At 40.8% G+C, this 19,227-nt stretch overlaps 2 protein-coding genes across 4 annotated transcripts; one reads left to right on the forward strand and one right to left on the reverse strand.

Moving 5' to 3' along the window:
* Window positions 1-1,221: 1,221 nt before the first annotated feature.
* Window positions 1,222-6,811, reverse strand: hapstr1b (HUWE1 associated protein modifying stress responses b). The gene is made up of 4 exons (XM_085355711.1): window positions 6,421-6,811; window positions 3,399-3,479; window positions 3,003-3,278; window positions 1,222-2,910 (listed from the first exon to the last, which is right to left on the reverse strand). Exons 1-4 carry the CDS (start codon window positions 6,614-6,616, stop codon window positions 2,672-2,674), a joined length of 792 nt encoding a protein of 263 aa, XP_085211837.1. The 5' UTR covers window positions 6,617-6,811; the 3' UTR covers window positions 1,222-2,671.
* Window positions 6,812-7,284: 473 nt separating this feature from the next.
* Window positions 7,285-17,460, forward strand: abcg2b (ATP-binding cassette, sub-family G (WHITE), member 2b). 3 transcript variants are annotated; one of them, XM_085356824.1, is made up of 16 exons: window positions 7,285-7,521; window positions 8,088-8,254; window positions 9,187-9,246; window positions 9,340-9,457; window positions 9,539-9,694; window positions 10,010-10,167; window positions 10,397-10,548; window positions 10,894-10,986; window positions 11,550-11,701; window positions 11,977-12,128; window positions 13,884-13,973; window positions 15,752-15,876; window positions 16,312-16,466; window positions 16,547-16,636; window positions 16,758-16,810; window positions 16,898-17,460. In XM_085356824.1, exons 1-16 carry the CDS (start codon window positions 7,285-7,287, stop codon window positions 17,043-17,045), a joined length of 2,106 nt encoding a protein of 701 aa, XP_085212950.1. In that variant the 3' UTR covers window positions 17,046-17,460. The 3 variants fall into 3 exon arrangements, with proteins under 3 accessions (XP_085212950.1, XP_085212952.1, XP_085212951.1); XM_085356826.1 differs by lacking the exon at window positions 7,285-7,521 and adding an exon at window positions 7,831-7,956; XM_085356825.1 differs by lacking the exon at window positions 7,285-7,521 and having other exon boundaries at window positions 7,983-8,254.
* Window positions 17,461-19,227: the final 1,767 nt, after the last annotated feature.

The following is a 19,227-nucleotide window of genomic DNA, read 5'->3' on the forward strand; positions in this document are numbered from 1 at the left end:
GTTCTTGATTCCCTTCCGTTGCCCTAATCTCATTTTTCCCTCGTGTTAAATGATGCCACTGTCTCTATGAACTAAGTGCATTACTACTTCTGCTCATCAGCTATGTGCAGCAGTCTGTCAGCTGCAGACTAACACAGTGAGTCACCACTAATGGCATCTTAACTGCTATAAGAGAAATAGGTTAGCCTTTGTGGTTTGTGTGTCTTTTGGTGGATTCAAAAGTGGATCAAACGTTTGTCCTTTGCAACTCTCGCACCTTTGATGCCAAATGTGGTTAAGTAACCAGGAAACCTCCAGTTTGTTTTGTTGCGGGTAGACAAACAATTTTTTAGTTCACGTAACCGATGAAACACTAGAACTCTTGTGTAAATGTAAATTTGTCTGTTACTGTGTACTTGACACACATGGAGAAATGCCAAACTGCCTTTCGGTGTTCTTGTAACAGTGACAATAAAAAGCTATTCTATTCTAGAGTGATGTTTTCTGATGTTAGAGTGAGACAAAAAGCATATTCTACATTCACTGTGTGAACTGAAAAAAAAAAAATCTAATTACCAGGTTGAGAAATATTACAAGAATAAAAAGTTGTTTTTAAACAAAAAAAATAAAATAAATCCTGCTGTTAGCCTTTTCCTTTTATTTTTCCTGGTTCCTCATCAAATGCAGCACTAGCATTGCTCACTTGCAGCTTGTTCTTCCCCTGGTATTCATATTTGTTGTTTATCTTTGTTTGCCCTTCAACACACCTCCCTGTGTGTAAATGCTGCCAATTTACAAATTTGCATGTAAGAATTTCTTCTAGATTAACGAGATTGTTTTTATTAAAACAAACTCCTGTCATGGAAGTGTCTGCTTAAAACTCTTAAAGCAGTAGCATGTAGTTTGTCACCCCCCTGTGGTGGCAACAATGAATTGCACAATGTTAACAAACCGAGGTAACCTGCTTCTGCAGACTGAGCGCAGCATTCAGATGATCCTTTATTCTTGGTATCAAATGAAAAAGGCATGAGTTAACAGAGAAGCACTGCGACAGCTAACACCTGAAAGGCTCAGGTTTCTCCACTTCGTCCTACCCTTTAGTGTTCTTTTATGACCAACAACTGAGGCATTTTATTAAAATACCACAGAAACGAGAAAAACTCCTCCTGCACTAAACACAAGGAACATAACTGTGAGAAAACTCAAACAAGTTGAACACTTGTACTGTTCTTTAATGTCAGAATTGTTATTGTACATGGACATCCTAATGGATTTGCACTCCTTTTTACAATAATGTACCACATATAACAGCACCTACATGTTATGTACACACATTACACAAGATTGTATCACAAAGCAGTGTGAAATCAGCAAAAACAAGTGCCTTGTTGACTCAACACACCCAATAGTCCATGAGCGGGCTAAAGTAAAATATCACAGCCATCGGCCCTCCACTAGCTCACAGGCAGCTGCCCCCTGTAATTTTCTAGATTTAAAGCTGAAGTCACAGGTGTGAAAGGGTTGTAAAACAAGAGACGAGTTATTGGCAACAGTCTCCCAGTTACTGTTGGGTCATATGCAAACAAAGATGCAGCCTTTGAAACACTGTTACTGCTCAGAATGCAAAAAATTTGAGAGCCTGTGTTGTATCGAGTTCTCCTGGACGCTGATATGGAAACTGTGCGTAGCGCATTTGTATTATTTGTAACGTTACAACAGGTAACAGCATGGTTAGAAAAAGAAAATGCAGAGATAAAAGACATAAGATGCATCTCACTTTCCCCACCCCGTCACCCCACTTATCTGTGTGGATATGAATGACCTGCTTCGTGATAAAACCCTTGCTTGGACTGTAAAGAGCAACTGAAGAAAAATAAAATGGGATGAATTTCATAAAAGAGAAAATTGTGAAGTGGAAACTGAATTTGCCAGAACCCTGCGTCCACAAGCGTACACACACACACGCGCACACACACTCTTTGTTGCACAAAAACCAGAGATACTGTAGCAGCTTTCTCAAAGGCGAAGACAAGTACGACACAGTAAGTGGCATTTCTGCTGTCAGATACACAAACACAGCAGCAGAATGAGATGCACACGCTGAAAAGCGTTTTGAGTTGAGCCACGCGGCAGGGAGGCAGTTTGGCCTCCCAAGGAGCCCGGATTCAGTCTGGTTTGGCGAGCACTCAAAAGAGGAGGAAGTATGCCTGAGGAAAGAGGGGAAGATAACCGCAAACTGCAGGCAACAGTCTGGTCCATCTGATCACTGAATGTGAAGCACAAAGGAGCCCGGCCAGAACCCCACCCCCCACCCCCCAAAAAAACAAAACAAAACAAAAAAAACAACAACCACCATCTCAACTGAACATTCTGCACGTCGAGAACTTCAAGTGTAACGTGTGCTTGCCTCGGTATCAGATCGACAGAGGGCTAACAAACAGGAAAGTAAATCTGCTAAAAGGAACAGAACTCTACCACTGAGAGGACGTGTGAGACAACACCAAATTTCCTGCTGAGAAAATGAGTGGGTTAAAGGAGGGGCTAAATATGTACGCTGAGAACAGTTTTTTCTTTATTTGTAGCATTGCGACTAAGGAAGATTTCAGTGGTTGGCCAAGGCGCGAGTCCCCATCGGCTGTCCAGTTGGCCACTGAGGAGCAGACAGAGGAGGGATCAGTGGTGTGGGAAGAGTTCAGAGCATCCGGTTACGTTTATGCGTGGGTGAGTCTGTGATGACATCACTACAGGGGGCAGGGCCTCGTTTACGATTGGTGGTGGAATCTAAATGGAGTGCCATCTCCTCAGCTATGAAGGTGTTGAGGTCCACATCATGAAGCCCGTTCCTACGACGACTGAGAGACTGTGCAGGGTGAGTTGGGGAACCAGGAGGACCAGAACGCACAGAGATGCTGGCCATGGCACCACTAAGGCCTGGAAAAGAAGAGATGGGGAAAAAAGAATAAGACAACTTATATGAATTCGAGCCTTGCAACTTCATAAAGCGTTCAGGTGCTTTGACTAACCATGCAGTGCGATGGCCTCTCTAAAGGGTTGCAGGTCGGTCTCCACTGAGCTGCCAGTCTCCGAAGGTGACGGTCTGCTCGCAGATACCATGGAAACTCTGGGTGGGGCGCGAGCTGTACGAGGAGGTGGAACTTTGCCACACAGGAAGCTAATGAGTTCTTCTCGTCTTATAGTTCTTCTGCGTTTTTTCGCCCATGCAATCACCTCTTTATTCCTGCGCTGATAGCCTAAGTGGATGCCCAGGTCATAGCTCCGCTGGCGGGCCTCCATACTCTCTGATGACATACAAGGATGCCTAATTTCAGTATCTCTGGACACAACAATCGCAACTTGTACATATAAAATGCTATAAAAAGGCTGAACCACATAATGGTTAACAGTATCATTTTACTTGCCTTTATACAGATTAGTGACAGCTGTGGCTGCATTTTGGAAGGGCACCCAGAGGGAGAGTCCTTGCTGTTGACATACTCGATCTGTGAATTACAAAATTATTCTTTAGCGACAAGAACAAAAGGCAGACAAACAAAAAGAAATGAGAGCTAAAAACCAAGTGAACGAACAGAAAATTAAATGAGCAATACATAAATATCTACTCTATAAACAGATGCATAACGTGTAGAAAAGGTCAAATTGCAGCAACTGGTTCGGTTTGTGGTCTGCTGGTATTTTGATTTTTATCTGAGACTTTATATAGTCCCATGGAAAAGTGTTTGTCCCCTCTTTAAAAAAAAATAAATAAAAAATGTTAAAACACCTCTCTGACAAAATGAAGTAGGCTTCAAAAGATATCAAAAAGCAACAAATGATGCCATGACTAAGGAAACTCAATAGCCAAGATATCAATGACTATGTTTCTATCAGCCTAAAAGTGGTTTCAAAAGCACTTCTAAAGGTGAATCACAATGAGATCATTATACACAAATGGAGAAAACACAGTGGTGAACCTCGCCAGGAGTGGCCGGCCTACCAATATTACTCCAGGAACGTACACACTCATCCAGGAGGTCACAAAACTACCAAGATCATCATCTAAACAATTTGGCCTAATTTGGTTCAGTTCAGGCCAGAGTTCATAATATAAACAATAAGAAAGAGTGGGCAAAATTGACACCCATGGGAGAGTTGAGGGGAAAACCACCACCTTGTGTCACATTTACCAAAAAACATCTTCATGATCCCCAAGACTTCTGAGAAAATGTTCTGTAGACTGATGAGACAATAGCTGAAACCAGCACAGAATGCCATAAAAAGAAGAGCACTGTAACAGTAAAACATGGTTGTGGTACTGTGATGTTCTGGGGCTGCTTTGCTGCTTGAGGTAGATTTTGCTGTAATTGATGGAACAATGAATTTGGTTCTCTACCAGAAAATCCTGAAGGAGAATGGATGGCAATGAGTTAATGCACTGAAGTTCAAAAAATGAGGAAAATCTGTACTCCCAGAAATCAATGGGAGATGCGACAGATGGCTGCTGTCCCATTGTCAAACAGCCAAAACAAGAAAAATATTACTTAATAATGCAGTTCTGACACCTGTGCACATTAAGGTTCATAACTGCTTTAACTGTGTAACTGGAACTTTTCTGCATCTGTGCTACAATGACTAAAGTATACTCCTTTTCTATAATGGGACGCTTTTATACCCTATTTAAGGTGAAGATGATAAACTTTTGTAACAGTTTTTACTGTCTTAACTAATGTTCCACTAACGACTGAAATTGAGGCTATGGTTCTCTTCCTACTTGTACAGATGGGGACTGAAACTAAAAATGTGCTACAAGATGGCCACCAAGTTGCTTCTAAAATGATTTTACTTTTAGTTCAGCAGGGCTGTGGTGCCATGGAGCTAAAGAATAGATACCATTTAATCTTCAAGAAACCATGGACTTTGTCACCTTTTAACATGTATGTGTCTTTGCAAACACTGACTGACGCACACAACAGGAAGTCATGATCCACATATCCATTAATAGCTTTCTGGCTACAATGGAAGACACCCTAAAGACTGAGTCAGCAGACTGGCTGATTGACCTCAGATTTGAGAAACACTGTTTGAGCATTTTCAAATTCAGTATCCACCACAATAAGTCTCAAGGCTAAAACTAAAACTCTCAAAACTATGCATATGCTTAGGATGCTTAAGTAAAATTATGTGAATATCAACAACTTGTGCGATGTTTACCTCCAGTTTTTTATTTTTAAAAGAAATGCAATGATAGTATTTTCATGACCCAAAAAATAAATGCAGTTTTCCTGACTAGAAACTCTTACATTTTTTCTGCACTGGCTGCTCATAAGTGTATTCATGTACAGGTGTGTTCCTGATTTTAGGACACACGGGGAGGAGGGTCTTGTAAACAGAAGTACCTGACCAAGCAGGATTTCTAGACAGTGGTGGACAAACATCGTAATTGTACTGGTGAAATAGAGCTCCATAAATATTGAGGATAGGACATCAAATAAATCCCATATACTGGTGATCAAGGCAATTCGAGGCAACTAAAGCATTTAACACACAAAAACCCCTGCAGGACAAATCTGAATAACTAAGGGATCACAATTTACAGCGAGTTTCTGGTCCTGATGAGAGGCTGTCAGAGCAAAAAAGACAAAAAATAAAACAAAAAATAAAACAACAACAAACAAAAAAAAAAAAAAACATATCTGGGCAGGACAAATTTTCAACAAGAACATTTATGGTAATCCTTTCGCCATTTTGTTCTGGTAATGAAAATCATTGCACCCAGAAAGAGGAAACTGAACTGCGTCTTGGTATAAAACGTCTTTTGTGTCGTTAACTTCTGGACGTCCACAACACCGCTATAATAAAATTTACGACTAAGCGTCAACAAATGTCTTGTTTTCAGTCTACCATCTCCTCCCTGTGTTTCGCCATTTTGACTAGCTGTATAACTGATAACCGGCAGACAAAACACTTTTTGTGTAAGCCATATCGTGTACATAACCGACGAACAACTGTAATAAACCCGTGACGCCCGCACCGGCAAGTTAACCCGTTATTTCGGGGACATTTTAGCGTGTCTTCTTTTCAATCCCTTAAACCAGTGAGACCTCTGACAGCTAAGGCCACCGTGAGCTACATTCAGCCTTGTTGTCCGACGCTCTGACACGGTGACCGGCTGTTAGCGGCTGCTAGCGTTAGCATGTGGTATAGTTAGCTAGCAAAAGGAACAGGGTCACGATAATCAAGACGAGAAGCGACGAAGACTCGATTTTAAACTCTGTTTGAAAGAATACACCTCCCAGTCCAACTGCAAACTACAACGGTGACAAACAACGCCGGTTGTACTTTAGAGAAAAAGCTGTGAATAGTGCCCTTTGTGTCTCTCCGCCCAGCGATAATGTTAGCTCAGGCGGCTAGCTTAGCTTGAATTCCGGCATCTTCTGTACATACCTTTGTAGAGCTGTGCTACCGCCGTGGCTGAGTTCTGAAAGAGGTGCCACAGCTTTTGCTGGCTTTGCTCGGACTCCTCTTCGTTTGGCGCATCCTGTTCCGCCTCAGCTAAGCACTGCCGTTCCCATTTCGAGAACCAGTGCTCGGGGCCGTGCTCTTGGATCTCCGCTTCTCCCTCCTCTTTCCTCTCCTCCATAGCTAACGTTAGGCGTTAGCTAATAGCTTATAAGCTAACCTTCGTGTAAAATACAGGATTTTTAATTTCCCGGCTGTGCTATACTTTTCTGTGCTATACCGGAACAATACGTCAAAGTACACAAAATAAAAGCCAGAACTGCTGTTATAGCCACATTGTAGATATTTAACACCCCACCCGTACACCCAGTGCTAAACACACAAAACTGAGGAACGCAATGACAACACCTCGGAATTTCTGGAGCTTGCCCCTCCCATTATCTCAATGTGCTGAAAATAGATTGGTAGAAACAATTTTATAGGCGGTGCTTGATGCTGAACACGAAGCCTGATTGGACGGTGACAAAAAGACAAATTGTCGGAGAAAAACAATGTTGATCCCACCCAGAAGATTTTCTATAGCCTGTTACAGTGGATTCCGTGCGTTAGGGGGCAGCCCGACCATGGAAATGTCGTACATGTAATCAGTGTGGTCAAAGGTCTAAGGACACCCTGTTTGTGCTCATACTTTTTCTTTGTTTTCGTTTTAAATTCAAGATCAGTATCAGTAGACTGAACAGTAGTCACTGAGACCAAGTAACAATCATGGTACACAAATACTCCTAAATACTCAGACTTTCTCAAACAGTAGCTCACAAAGTGTGAAGTCAGAAAACAGTACTTTTCCTAATGCTGCATTATTTATGTTACATTAGCAGAGAAACGCAGACGACGCGAGGAGGAGGACAGGCAGATACAGACTATAAATACACACACCAGGTAATCAGGAAATGGCACACAGGAGGGGACACAGCTGGAACTAATGGACATAACGAGACACAGACCTACAAAGTAAAACAGGAAACACACAGACTGTTTTACAACACAAAACTCGGGGACCCGAACAGAGCACAGAGGGAGACACAGGTAGGGATAATAAACACGACAACCAAACCCAAAGAACTAATACAAAATCAGAATAAACTAGAAAATAATAATAATAAACTCACAGCGCTGGGTCACCGACCCAGGACCATGACAGAATTTGTGCTTGCTGGCATTAATACTGCTGTCGCCTTCATGAATATGAATAATCGTACTGTGTATAAATTACCTGTATAAATAAACATGTATTAACGTATAGGTATGGTAGAATGGCTGACATCTGCAATACTTTCATAGGGGTAATCAGCATTATACTATACGCATATCACCAGCTGCCATCAAATTACTTGCATAGATTGTAATGCTCATGGGTGGAATTACTGCTGTGCTTGTGATTTTGAATGGGAGAGTTCAGTGCCACATGATCACAGTAAGCCACAACTCTTTAAGGATTGAGAGAGTCCAAAGTTCCGATGGGTAATAAGAGATATCTTTTGGTTACATTTTCACTCACCTGTATCTCCTTCAGCCTGCGCAGGTCTCTGTGCCAGACTGCTTCTCTCTTTTGAACCCAGCTTCCAGACTCTCTTTTCCTCTCTTTCTGCTAGCAACTCCATTCTTTGAACATGACTAAGGGGGAGAATAGTATCCGTGTTGATGACTACTTTCAGGACCGGGGTCCAACTGTCACATTCAGCAACCTCCTCTACTGTGTTCAAGAAACAAAGTTCTGCCGCAAGATGGGGCCCGAAAAGATCATCCTCCATGATGTGAGGTAGGACATGCTGGTTACCCGGGAGAATGTGAATGTATCTACATATACTTTTATGTGATATAACAGCTTTATTACTGTGTGGTGACCGATAACATGCTGGAACTATAGCATGTGACAGTCAACGTTTTTACGCTGGTCTCATAGAAATACTCTATGCACTTTCCACGTTGTTCTTTTTGAGCTTATACGTTGTTCTGTTGTTAATCAGGAAAAAGAGTCAAAGATGTTCTGGCAGGTTAAAAACCTGAGCCAGACTGGATTCACTCTCATTACACCTAAATATATGAGTGACAAATTCAAAAAAACAAAAAACAAAACTATAGGTGGTTTCTTTTATGCTCCTTGACTTGGATCCACTTGAGTTCATATTTATTAAGCAGTGTCACTGAATGGCTTGATGATCATGAAAATATCAATAAAATATGGCAGTTGCAATCACCAGATCCCAACTACCTAAACGCCTATGGTAGACTTTGGGTCACATTGGTCAGTATCTTTGAAAAGAATGCGGTTTACCCCTCAAGTAGATTTCTAGAGACCTAATGTGCCATGACTAAGGAATACTGAGGTGCAGTGAGTCTGTTCTAGTGACGTGTTTTGGTCTATCACCTTGCTAAGTCACTTTGTGTTGATTTTTCCTTTAATTCTTTAATGTGTACAGGTCAATCAGGCAATAAAAGTGTAAATAACATTAGTTTTCAGTTGTAGCTCTACTTTTTCAATATGCTGTAACTTAGAATGCTAAAAGTACACATGTATGTGTTTGGCCCTAGCGTTTTATTTTCATAGCATTGTCATCTTCTTTTATTTTCTGCATTTTGCAGAAAGCATTGAAAGAAATGAACAGTATAACCTCCAATGCTTGAGTAGAAAGAATGTATCTTGTGGATTATGTATTAAGGATCACTAAAGCATTGCATGACTTGCTGCAGTGGGATCATAAGACCGGGGATGAATGCCATCATGGGTGCCACAGGAAGCGGTAAAACATCGTAAGACATTTCCCTGCAAATACATAGTCAGTAGTTTATAAGCATGAACAGGCCACCCAATGATGTGTTTTGTTTTTTTTATCCTGATCGCAGACTCCTGGATGTACTTGCAGGGAGGAAAAATCCAGCTGGACTGCGTCAGGGAAATGTATTGGTGAACGGCAAAGTCGTCACGTCTGACCTGAGGCTCAGCTCTGCCTACGTGGTTCAGGTACACAGATGCAAACAGATGCATATTTTTTAACATCACACACTGGTGAGTGGTTTATCTACGTCGCCCTTTTGGTTCCAGGATGATATTCTGATGGGGACTCTGAGCGTGAGAGAGAACCTGCTTTTCAGTGCCAACTTGCGTCTGAACCCTAAGGATCACTCCACAGCAGATAAACACCAGCAAGTAAACACCATCATAGAAGACTTGGGCCTTACAGACTGTGCTGACACTAAGGTACAGAGCACCATGCACAAACTACTTTTTTTAAACTGTAGAGGAAATATCAAAAAATCTTACAGTATTTTATGCAAAATAACTTATCATTAGTGCTTTTTAAATCCTATTACTATGAGACCACAGTACCAACTAAACTGTATATAATCGCTACAAAAATACATTGAAGTTTGGTGTTTTGGTGTAACTTACATACAAGAAAAGTTACTCTCCCATTTTATTTTGAAAAATCAAACTTTATAACAGAAGTATCACTCTAGTTTGTCCTTTTTGCACATTTTAGATGCAAAGCAAGTTTTGCGTGTGTGTATTCAGATAGGTACGGAGTTTCTGCGTGGTGTATCAGGAGGGGAGAGGAAGCGGTGCAGCATTGGGATGGAGCTCATCACGTCTCCCTCTCTGCTGTTTCTGGATGAGCCGACCACTGGCTTGGATTCTAACACTGCAAACTGCATCATCGGTCTACTACACAAGTACAGCGCAGCTACTTAACTATCACTCATTACACACATACACAAAAGACACAAATAACACAAAAACGAAGCACGCTGTATAAAATTAGGTAGAGTCAAACAGCAGCGTGCTGTTCATTGCTATCTTTAGTTCACATTTACACTATGCTGGTGTTTCTGGTGTAAATGATCTCTTTATGTCACCATCTACTGCCGTCTGTGTAATAAAAATGTCCAAAAATGTATGAAGGTTGTCCAGAAGAGGCAAGACTGTGATCTTCTCCATCCACCAACCCCGATACTCCATCTTCAAACAGTTTGACCACCTCACACTGATGCATAAAGGGGAGGTGGTGTATGCAGGAGCAGCAGACCATGCCCTGATGTACTTCACAGACCTTGGTATGTAATGCATGAGTTTGTATATTTACTGTAAAAGTTGGAAGACTCTGACTGAGAATCCTATAAAAAATGATGAGCAGTTGAATACCAAAGGGAAATATACAGTATATGAGCTGCTGAATGAGGTCAGAAGTCAGGGCATGACTTAAGTCCTGTTTTATATTTATATGTTCATACTTAACTTTGTTCTACAGTGTGAAAATGATCTGAGATTATTTAGATAATCCAGCCCTGAACTGGGTTCTTGGATTCATGAATGGATGTAGCACTTCCTCAAATCCAGATTTTGTATGCTTTTAAAGTTGAATGAGGTTTTATCAGTATGTCTGTGTGTGCTTTGCACAGGCTATCAGATTGAGCCTTTCAACAATCCAGCTGACTTCTTCATGGACATCACAAATGGAGAAACAAAATCAACAGTACAATGGGACATGGCAGGTAAGTAATAATTCACAGTTAAAAAAAATGTTCTCCTACTTCGCTTCTCCAACCACCAACTACTTTTTGCTGAGAGACACACACAAAGACAACCTTCTAAAATAGACAAATCACTCTTTGTAACACCAGTTAAATATCCAAGCATGGTTTGGTGCTTCGTGAGTAAGAAAAAAAAATCAATGTTGGATAAAGTTATTGGTGAAGTTACAGTTTTAGACATGTCGGTCACAGATTGCTCCAACAGCATTTCAAAAACTATATTCTACAATGTTTTTGCTTCATAACACAACCTGCCGCATACTGGGCGGCTATAAAAGCCTCACTTATTACAAACCAAGCTCATGTTTGTGCAGCATGTTTGAACTTTGAGTTGGGAGGCAGCTAGGTTTACTTAACGTGACGTAAAGGAAGGTTTGTGTTACGTAACTAAGCACTTCTGGAGTAATTGCTCAGTTTTACATCTCCAAACCCATCTCACTTAGATTTCTTGGGTGGCTGTTATAAATCCATGTTTTTATTATGCTGTCCTTAACTTGACACCGTGATTTCCTCTCTCACCCAAGAGAATTGCAAAAACCCCTTAGCAATAAAGTATCAGCAGTCCCAGCTGTACCAGAATATGATGGAGGAGCTGGACCATGTGAACCAGAGCATTGTTGACGGGGTCACAGGTGAAGACAAGCCGGCCAACTACGCCACCTCTTTCTTCTATCAGGTGAGCAAATCGTCAGTTGCAGAGAACATTTTTTAATTTTAAAATGATAGATTATTTTCTGGTTGTTGGAAATCTCAGGTCTCATTAGTTTAATGATTAACAGAAGCAGACGTGAGTTTATTAGGTTATGTCACAGAGTTTACGAGCCAGCTGTTATCTCAGTGTGCTTGGCTGTGTGCTGATCCGACTCAGTTTTACTGTCTACTCATAAAAAATGTTGATAATTATCCTCTTTGTGTCTGTGTGTGTGGTGCATCTGTGTGTGCGTGAGCTAGATGCGTGTGGTGTGTGGCAGGACAGTGTTGAACACTCTGAGGAACCCTCAGACCTCCTACGCCCAACTGGCTCTCAACATCTTCTTTGCCATTCTTGTGGGACTCATTTATTACCAAATGCCCCTGACACTGCCCGAGGCTTTACAGAACAGGTACACAACAGTGTGCTTTGTTTAATTCAGGGTATCTGCTCCATTTTCACCTCTGTATTCCACATAATATAATTTAAAATGTTTTTAACCGTATATTGTTGTAGGGAATTATTGCAGGGCCGCTACTGTGAAGGCCACTTGGTTCCAGATAGTCAAATAGTATTTGCCTACCTCCTGATTTTCATATTTATTTGCATATTTGTCGCACTTATGTTTCCGATCGTCAAACAAATTTTAATGTTAGATGAAGATAACCCGAGTAAACACAAAATGCAGTTTTCAAATGATGATTTTATTTATTAAGGGAATAATCTATCCAAACCTACATGGCCCTGTGTGAAACAGTGATTCCCCCCTAAAACTAATAACTGGTTGTGCCACCCTTGGCAGCAAGACATGCAATCAAGCATTTGCGATAACTTCTAATGTTTGTTTTTTTTACAGTGCTATGAAGAAATTTTGGCCCACTCTTCTGCACAGAATTGTTTTAATTCAGCCACGTTGGAGCATTTTACACCGTGAGTTGTTTGAGGTTTATGGTCATGCCAAAGCATATCAATCTGATTTAAGTCCAGACTTTGACTAGACCACGCCAAAACCTTTTTTTGGCCATTCAGAGGTGGATTTTGTGGTGTGTTCTTAGTCATTGTCCTTCTGTATAACTCAAGTGTGCTCGTGAGATTCGGGGCATGAACTGATGGTGACACATTCTCCTTCAGGATGTTTCTGGTAGAGAGCAGAATTCATGTTTCCATCAATTACAGCAAGCTCCCCTGAAACAGAAAAACAGCCCCAGACCGTCACACTACCACCACCATGTTTGACTGTCAGTATAATGTTCTTGTCATGAAATACTGGGTCACTTTTATGCAGATGCAACTGGACTCAAACCTTCCAAAGAGTTCAGCGTTTGTCTCATCAATCCAGAGTATTTTTGTGGTTAGGGTTTTGTGGATAATCAAGATGTTTTTTGGTAAATGTGACACAAGCATTTATGTTCTTTGTGGTCGCTGTTTTTTTCCACTTGACTCCCCCATGGATGCCATTTTTTCCCCAGTCTCTTTCTTATTGAATCATGAAGACTGAGCTTAACTGAGACAAGTGAGACCTGCAGTTTTTTTGGATGTTCTGAGGGGCAAATCATTTTCACACAGTGTCAGGGAGGTTTAGATAGTTTATTTCCCTCTTAATAAATGAAATCCTGAATAAATGAATGAGATCGCGAATACAAGCGGCGGAAATGGGCTTCCTCCGAAGGGTGGCTGGCCTCTCTCTTAGAGATAGGGTGAGAAGTTCGGCCATTCAGAAGAGGCTCAGAATAGAGCCGCTGCTCCTCCACATCGAAAGGAGCCAGCTGAGGTGGTTCGGGCATCTAACAAGGATGCCTCCTGGGTGAGGTGTTCCGGGCATGTCCCACCGGGAGGAGGCCCCAGGGCAGGGTATCTCTCGGCTGGCCTGGGAACGCCTTGGTGTTCCCCCAGATATACTGGAGGAGGTGGCTGGGAAGAGGGAGGTCTGGGCTTCTCTGCTTGGGCTGCTGCCCTGGCGACCTGGCCCCGGATAAGCGGAAGAAAATGGATGGATGGATGGCTAAATGAAATCCTGCATTTTACATTTACTCTGCTTATATTTGTCTAATGTTAACATTTGTTTGATGACACATGTAGGTGTGACAAATAATTTTCACAGTAATGTATCATGGCTGACATGTTCTTAACTTTTTAAACCATTGTCTCTTTTGTCTTTTAATGGCAGGAGTGGAGCGTTCTTCTTCCTTATCATCAACATGGTGTTTGGGAATCTTTCTGCTGTTGAACTCTTTATAAATGAAAGGGCGATCTTCATGTGAGTGAGACATTAAGCTTATGTGTGCCCTTTAGAAGTGTGACTTGTGCTATTCTGTATTTTTCTTCAGTCAAAGCCAAAGCTGCTATATTCTTAAATCCACCATAGTTACAGAGATGATAAATCATAAAAACAAGGCATGTAGTTTTGTTTTCATAGAGGTTACACGACATTCCAAAAACAACTGGACATTGCGATTTTTATTCATTATTACTCAAGTCAGAGAAAATAGTTCATTTGTTATACAGTGTTTTCAGCTGTGGTTCACTACACATGTCTAACTATTGCACAGGGACCCCTTAAAAGAAAGAGCCTTTTACAAGAACCCAATCAGATTCCTACAACCAATAAAGCACTCTTGTGTCAGTCCAAAAGGGTCGCTGGCACCATATGTACTCTAAAACTTCTCGGCATATAATTCAGACCAGTTGTATAGCAATAAACAGAAACATACTTTGGGAAAGTTGGGTGATCCCTGCAGTTGTCTGGAAAATGCAGGGGACACCAGGAAAATGCAACAGTACTCTGAAAAGACAGAAGGGACTAGAGCAAAGGGTCTTTAATTTTTCCAGCAGAGCCAGTCATGCTCTGTTGGCTATATTTCATTTACAGTAATGCATTCACAAAGGACTACAAATAAATCCGGAGCTCTAACCCTACCTAACTCTAACATTGACCCTGAAACTGAGTCTTAGCCCTCAGACAGGCTTTTAAAGAGGTGTGAAATAAAACAAGCTGGCCTCTCACTGATTGTAATGGAGAAAACTCTCACAAGAATAGCTGTACAAGTAAACAGAATAATTTTGTTTATGTGTTTTTCCATCTTAAAGGTGACAAATGATTTCTATCACTTGCTCATATCGTTGGGAAGAGCCACTGGTGAGAAAGGTGTTACCCACCATCTGCCTGCAACACACACATTTAATTAGTGTGTCTGTTTTGTAGTCCTTAGGCTTTATGACTGCCTGCATGAGACATATTTTTTGGACATTTGTAAATTGTAACTACCGGTATGACAAAGTAATCTGGGTTATGCTCTCTCTGCGAGGACTCTGGACTAGAGCCCCGTTAAGAGAGGCAACATAACCTCATTAATACTCATCAGCTAATTCATCTTGGCTGCTGTTCGCAAGAAAACCAAACTCACATGGCAGTCATCTCAGGGGCTGGAAAAAAACAGCCAAAATGCCAAAACTGCAGTTCCTCTAGCTGCCACTTGGGGCTCTTTTCAAAAGCAAGTCAATCCCTGTAGATGTTAAAATAGACTTCACAGCAGTAATTAACATGTTTATAGTCTTGTGAAAATTAAAAAAAAATGTTTTCGAGTTTATAGATAATTGATCTCCTCGTGATATCTGTACTGGGAGTAATTGTTTTGTATAACTCACCCATTTAAATTGCACTGAGGCTTAAAGTTTGTTTTATTAAAAGCATAGCTTGTCAAATCCATTTACTGTAAAAGTTGCTGGGTGCAAGTGATAGGTGGCTGCCAGCACAGCCTGTTGTTGTCGATAGCTAACTGGACTTATAGCCAGGATGTCCTGACCAAGTGTGTGGTGTTGCTGCCTTTTAAAGCATTTTTTTTTTTTAATTCAATCATCAATGAATTAGCGTGAGCTTAATTTTAGAAGAGGTGCATGCTTATGAGTTGCATCACACTTTGATATAAAATATAGCTTAAAAAAAGTCTGTTTTTCAAATTGTCAGTGAATCTAACCCTTTTCACCCTCTCACATTGTTTTTGAGTTTGTTTTTTTCCCTGTTAATGTTTGTTGCAGTCATGAGAACTCTAGCGGCTATTACCGTACCTCCGTCTACTTCCTGTCCAAGATCTTTGCTGATCTCATCCCCAATCGCATGATTCCCATCATTGTGTTTTCAGCAATTGCCTACTACATGATGGGTAACATCATCCTTGCATGCAAGCAGACATACACATACAAAACACACATTGCGTCGTATCATGAAAGATGTTCTGATACAGTCAGTTAGTACAGAGAGGAGCTGCTGGTGTTTCATTCACATCCATGAAATGTCTTATTTAGGGCTAACTCCAAATCCACAGTGGTTTTGCAGTATGAGTGAGAGTTTGGATGCAGTAAATTAGTGAATAAGGAAACAGCCCAGTTCCTTCTGCACAGGCTGAGCCTCATCTCAAGGGTGTTCCAGGTTTGATGAATAAAATCTGGATCCCCATAATCTACTTCCTAATTAATTGAGCCGCTGTTGATTAATTTTCATTTGGAAGCTTCCATTTGATCTCACTGCCACTGTGCCAGGAGCAGCCCGCTCAATAATTTCCTGTCTTCCTGTGTGCACGTGTCCACCATTCCTTCAGGGTTGAAGCCTGCCTTTGAGACGTTCCTCTGTTTCGCTCTGACCATGTCTCTGGTCAGTCTGGCAGGAGTTGGTCTGGCCTTCCTCGTCTCAGCGAGCGTTTCTACATTTGCGATGGCAAACATCCTCATTGCTTTGCCCTTCGTCTTCATGATGGTGAGATGCTAAGACTCATATATGACATGTACAAGAGAGGAATAGGCACTTAAGAGTTTCATTCCCTCTTTATGTTTTAGGTCTTTGGTGGTTTTCTCGTCAATCTCAACGCCATGCTGAGCTGGCTCTCTTGGGTGAAATGGATCAGTATCTTCAAATATGGATTGGATGTAAGACACAGAAAGCAAGGGAGGAGGATTTGTGTGTGAGAATGAGACCACTGGGGCTGAATGTGCCTTTATGTGAAGTGAGGAGGTTGTTCAGCCTGATCTCTTTGTCTCTCTTTCTTAGGCTCTATACATTAACGAGCTGAAAGGACTGTTTTTGTACAGCAACAACACAGCGTGAGTGAAATAACGTAGCTACTGTTTAAAACTTATGCACACACTTGCACACACAGATTAAATGTGTCTTTGTGTCTTGTGCTTCAGCATCTCAGGGGAATATTTCCTGGAACAGCAAGGTATCGACTACTCCGTGTGGGGCTTCTGGAGGAACGTGGTGGCCTTGCTGGGAATCATATTTGTCTGCATGTGCCTGGCCTACGTCCAGTTGCGACGAATCAACCGCTGGAAATGATGCCCATTCATGTGTCCATAAGCAGCAAAGTATATTTCTTAGTAATTTAACAACAACAAAAAAAAAGCAACACTGGAGAGTTTTGTATAGTTCCACCAGACTGAGCTTTCTTTTACTATTATTTATTATTTCAGATCAATTTATACTGTAAAACATTACATTTAAAATCTTTTACTCACTTAAGCTCTAAAGTAGGGATGTCAGACTCATTTTACATCCCGGGTCACATGCTGCCCACATTGATGTTAAGTGGACCACACTAGTGAAATTCCTCTTTCTGTCATTGTAAAGACGTCTAACTGTCCATTTAAAGTCCCTTGGAATATCATAGAAGAAAAACAAGTGAAATTTCAATAGTATCTCAAAGTTTTTTGCATGATAAAGAAATGTTGTCAGAGTAGATGGAAGAAACCTGTCAGCACAAATAAAAAAAAAAATGTGTTAAATTAAAGAAAAATTTGGTTTAGCTCATTGCTCAGACTCTCCTGTAATTACAAAACTGAAAGTTTTTGTTAATTCTCAGAAAATATCCTATTTGTTTATTTTTTTTACATTATAAAAAAATGATATTTCTAAAGAGACAATGAAAAACATTCATTTTTTCTGTCATTTAATTCCAGGATGTTCTGTTCATCTGGACTTTGAGTTTTCAGTGGGAGAAACATGTCATTTCTTAAGAAGTCACTTGGATGAGTGAGGAAATATTTCTCCCACTGGAAACATAACCTCCAGATAAACAACTTTCTGGGATTTGCTTACCTTGATGATTGAGCTTGCATCAAGACTTTCATTTAATTGTTATATCTTATGTAATGACTTCAGTGTAAAAGTCCAAAATTACGCCCTCCTTTATGGGCTCAAATTGTGGTCATAAATAATTTGTACTTGTAAATCAGGGTGTGTGTGTGTGTGTGTGTGTGTGTGCGTGTAAAAAGATTTGTATGTGGACTTAGCCAAAAAAAACTGTGTCAAACTCTACAAGTTACAAGTACGAATTTTGACCCGATTTTTCTTCCTTTCATCTGATTGGCCAATGTCATGTCAATCACAAATGTAACTATCCAATCAGAGAACAGATGGGTTTGGCTGTCGGAGGGGGTGCTTTTTTGAACTGCAGGTCCTTGAAGGGTAATACAGTTTGAAGCTGGAGGATCTCTATAAAAATTTCTGATAGCAGCTAGGTCCCCTAACTTTCAGTAGCTGTTGAAAGGATAAAGTTGTGGTATATCAGTGGTTAGAAATACCATTATTACTTTAGGATTAGTTTAACACAAAGTCCGGGCTGACCCGGGAACATTGCTGTGAGTCGCAGTGCTCAGCATAAAGGTACTTTCACATCGGACGTAGGATGTGCTGCTAATGCTAACTAAAAGCAAAGGATCCAGAATTTGTTGCGCTGGCTGCTGAGCTCTGTAGGTATGCTATGCCACATGTATGCTAATTCATAACGAAGAAAGCTTTGTAACTATCTCCACTAGTGAAGACTGTAATTTCCAAAACACTGCAAACAAATCTTTTTTTACAGATACACAAATTCTTTTTACACATAAATCCTGATTTACAATTACAAAATATTTATGACCTCAATTTGAGCCCATACTCCTTCAACTCCTCAACCGTCCTGTGGACTGGAGTCGAGTCTTTGCCCAGCCAATGCTGGCCCTTGGCCTTATGATTAAGGGCCCTGCTCTATAGCATTAACCATCACACGTGTTGTAACATTTGACTCCCAGGTGGATAAGCTGATATACTATGCGCACTTGGTGTGTGCACGAGGAAATGTCTGACAACTGCCAAGCCAAGACCTTAAATCCGTAGAAAGCTACTTAGCGCTTTCTTAGACAGTGTTGGTTACAAAAACAAAAGTACAAATGATTTGTCTTTAAAAAGTTTTAAAGGTTTCCCTGTTTTTAACTTATTAATTTCTTTTTTTTTTTAATTGACTGCAAGTCTTACAAAACGTGATACTGATCAAATGACGGTAAAGGTGCAAACTGCTTAGCTGTGAAATTTAAAGTGAGGGCACAGAAGACTAAGGAAAAGCATTAAAAATCAAAGTAAACGCTGACTTTCCCTTTAATTACACTTCATCGGTTACTCTTCTGACATTGCATAACTGCGGATAAAGTGTCATCTTGTGCGAGATCTTTATCTTTATCTATCTTTATTAGAGACGATCCTG

This window comes from Diplotaxodon limnothrissa, linkage group LG6 (genome assembly GCF_057381915.1).
Source record: "Diplotaxodon limnothrissa isolate DT_005_m linkage group LG6, D_limnothrissa_male_GT1.1, whole genome shotgun sequence".
NCBI classification, from domain to species: domain Eukaryota; kingdom Metazoa; phylum Chordata; class Actinopteri; order Cichliformes; family Cichlidae; genus Diplotaxodon; species Diplotaxodon limnothrissa.

What these genes read in the sequence shown, in the direction of transcription:
- hapstr1b (XM_085355711.1), bottom strand. Translation starts at nt 6,616, where the DNA reads ATGGAGGAGAGGAAAGAGGAGGGAGAAGCGGAGATCCAAGAGCACGGC. An exon ending in GGTAGCACAGCTCTACAAAG is followed by an intron (nt 3,480 to 6,420) that starts GTATGTACAGAA and finishes TGTAATTCACAG; the next exon opens with ATCGAGTATGTCAACAGCAA. An exon ending in TGTCACTAATCTGTATAAAG is followed by an intron (nt 3,279 to 3,398) that starts GCAAGTAAAATG and finishes GTATGTCATCAG; the next exon opens with AGAGTATGGAGGCCCGCCAG.
- abcg2b (XM_085356824.1), top strand. Translation starts at nt 7,285, where the DNA reads ATGCTGCATTATTTATGTTACATTAGCAGAGAAACGCAGACGACGCGA. An exon ending in AGTACAATGGGACATGGCAG is followed by an intron (nt 10,987 to 11,549) that starts GTAAGTAATAAT and finishes CTCTCACCCAAG; the next exon opens with AGAATTGCAAAAACCCCTTA. An exon ending in AATGAAAGGGCGATCTTCAT is followed by an intron (nt 13,974 to 15,751) that starts GTGAGTGAGACA and finishes TGTTTGTTGCAG; the next exon opens with TCATGAGAACTCTAGCGGCT.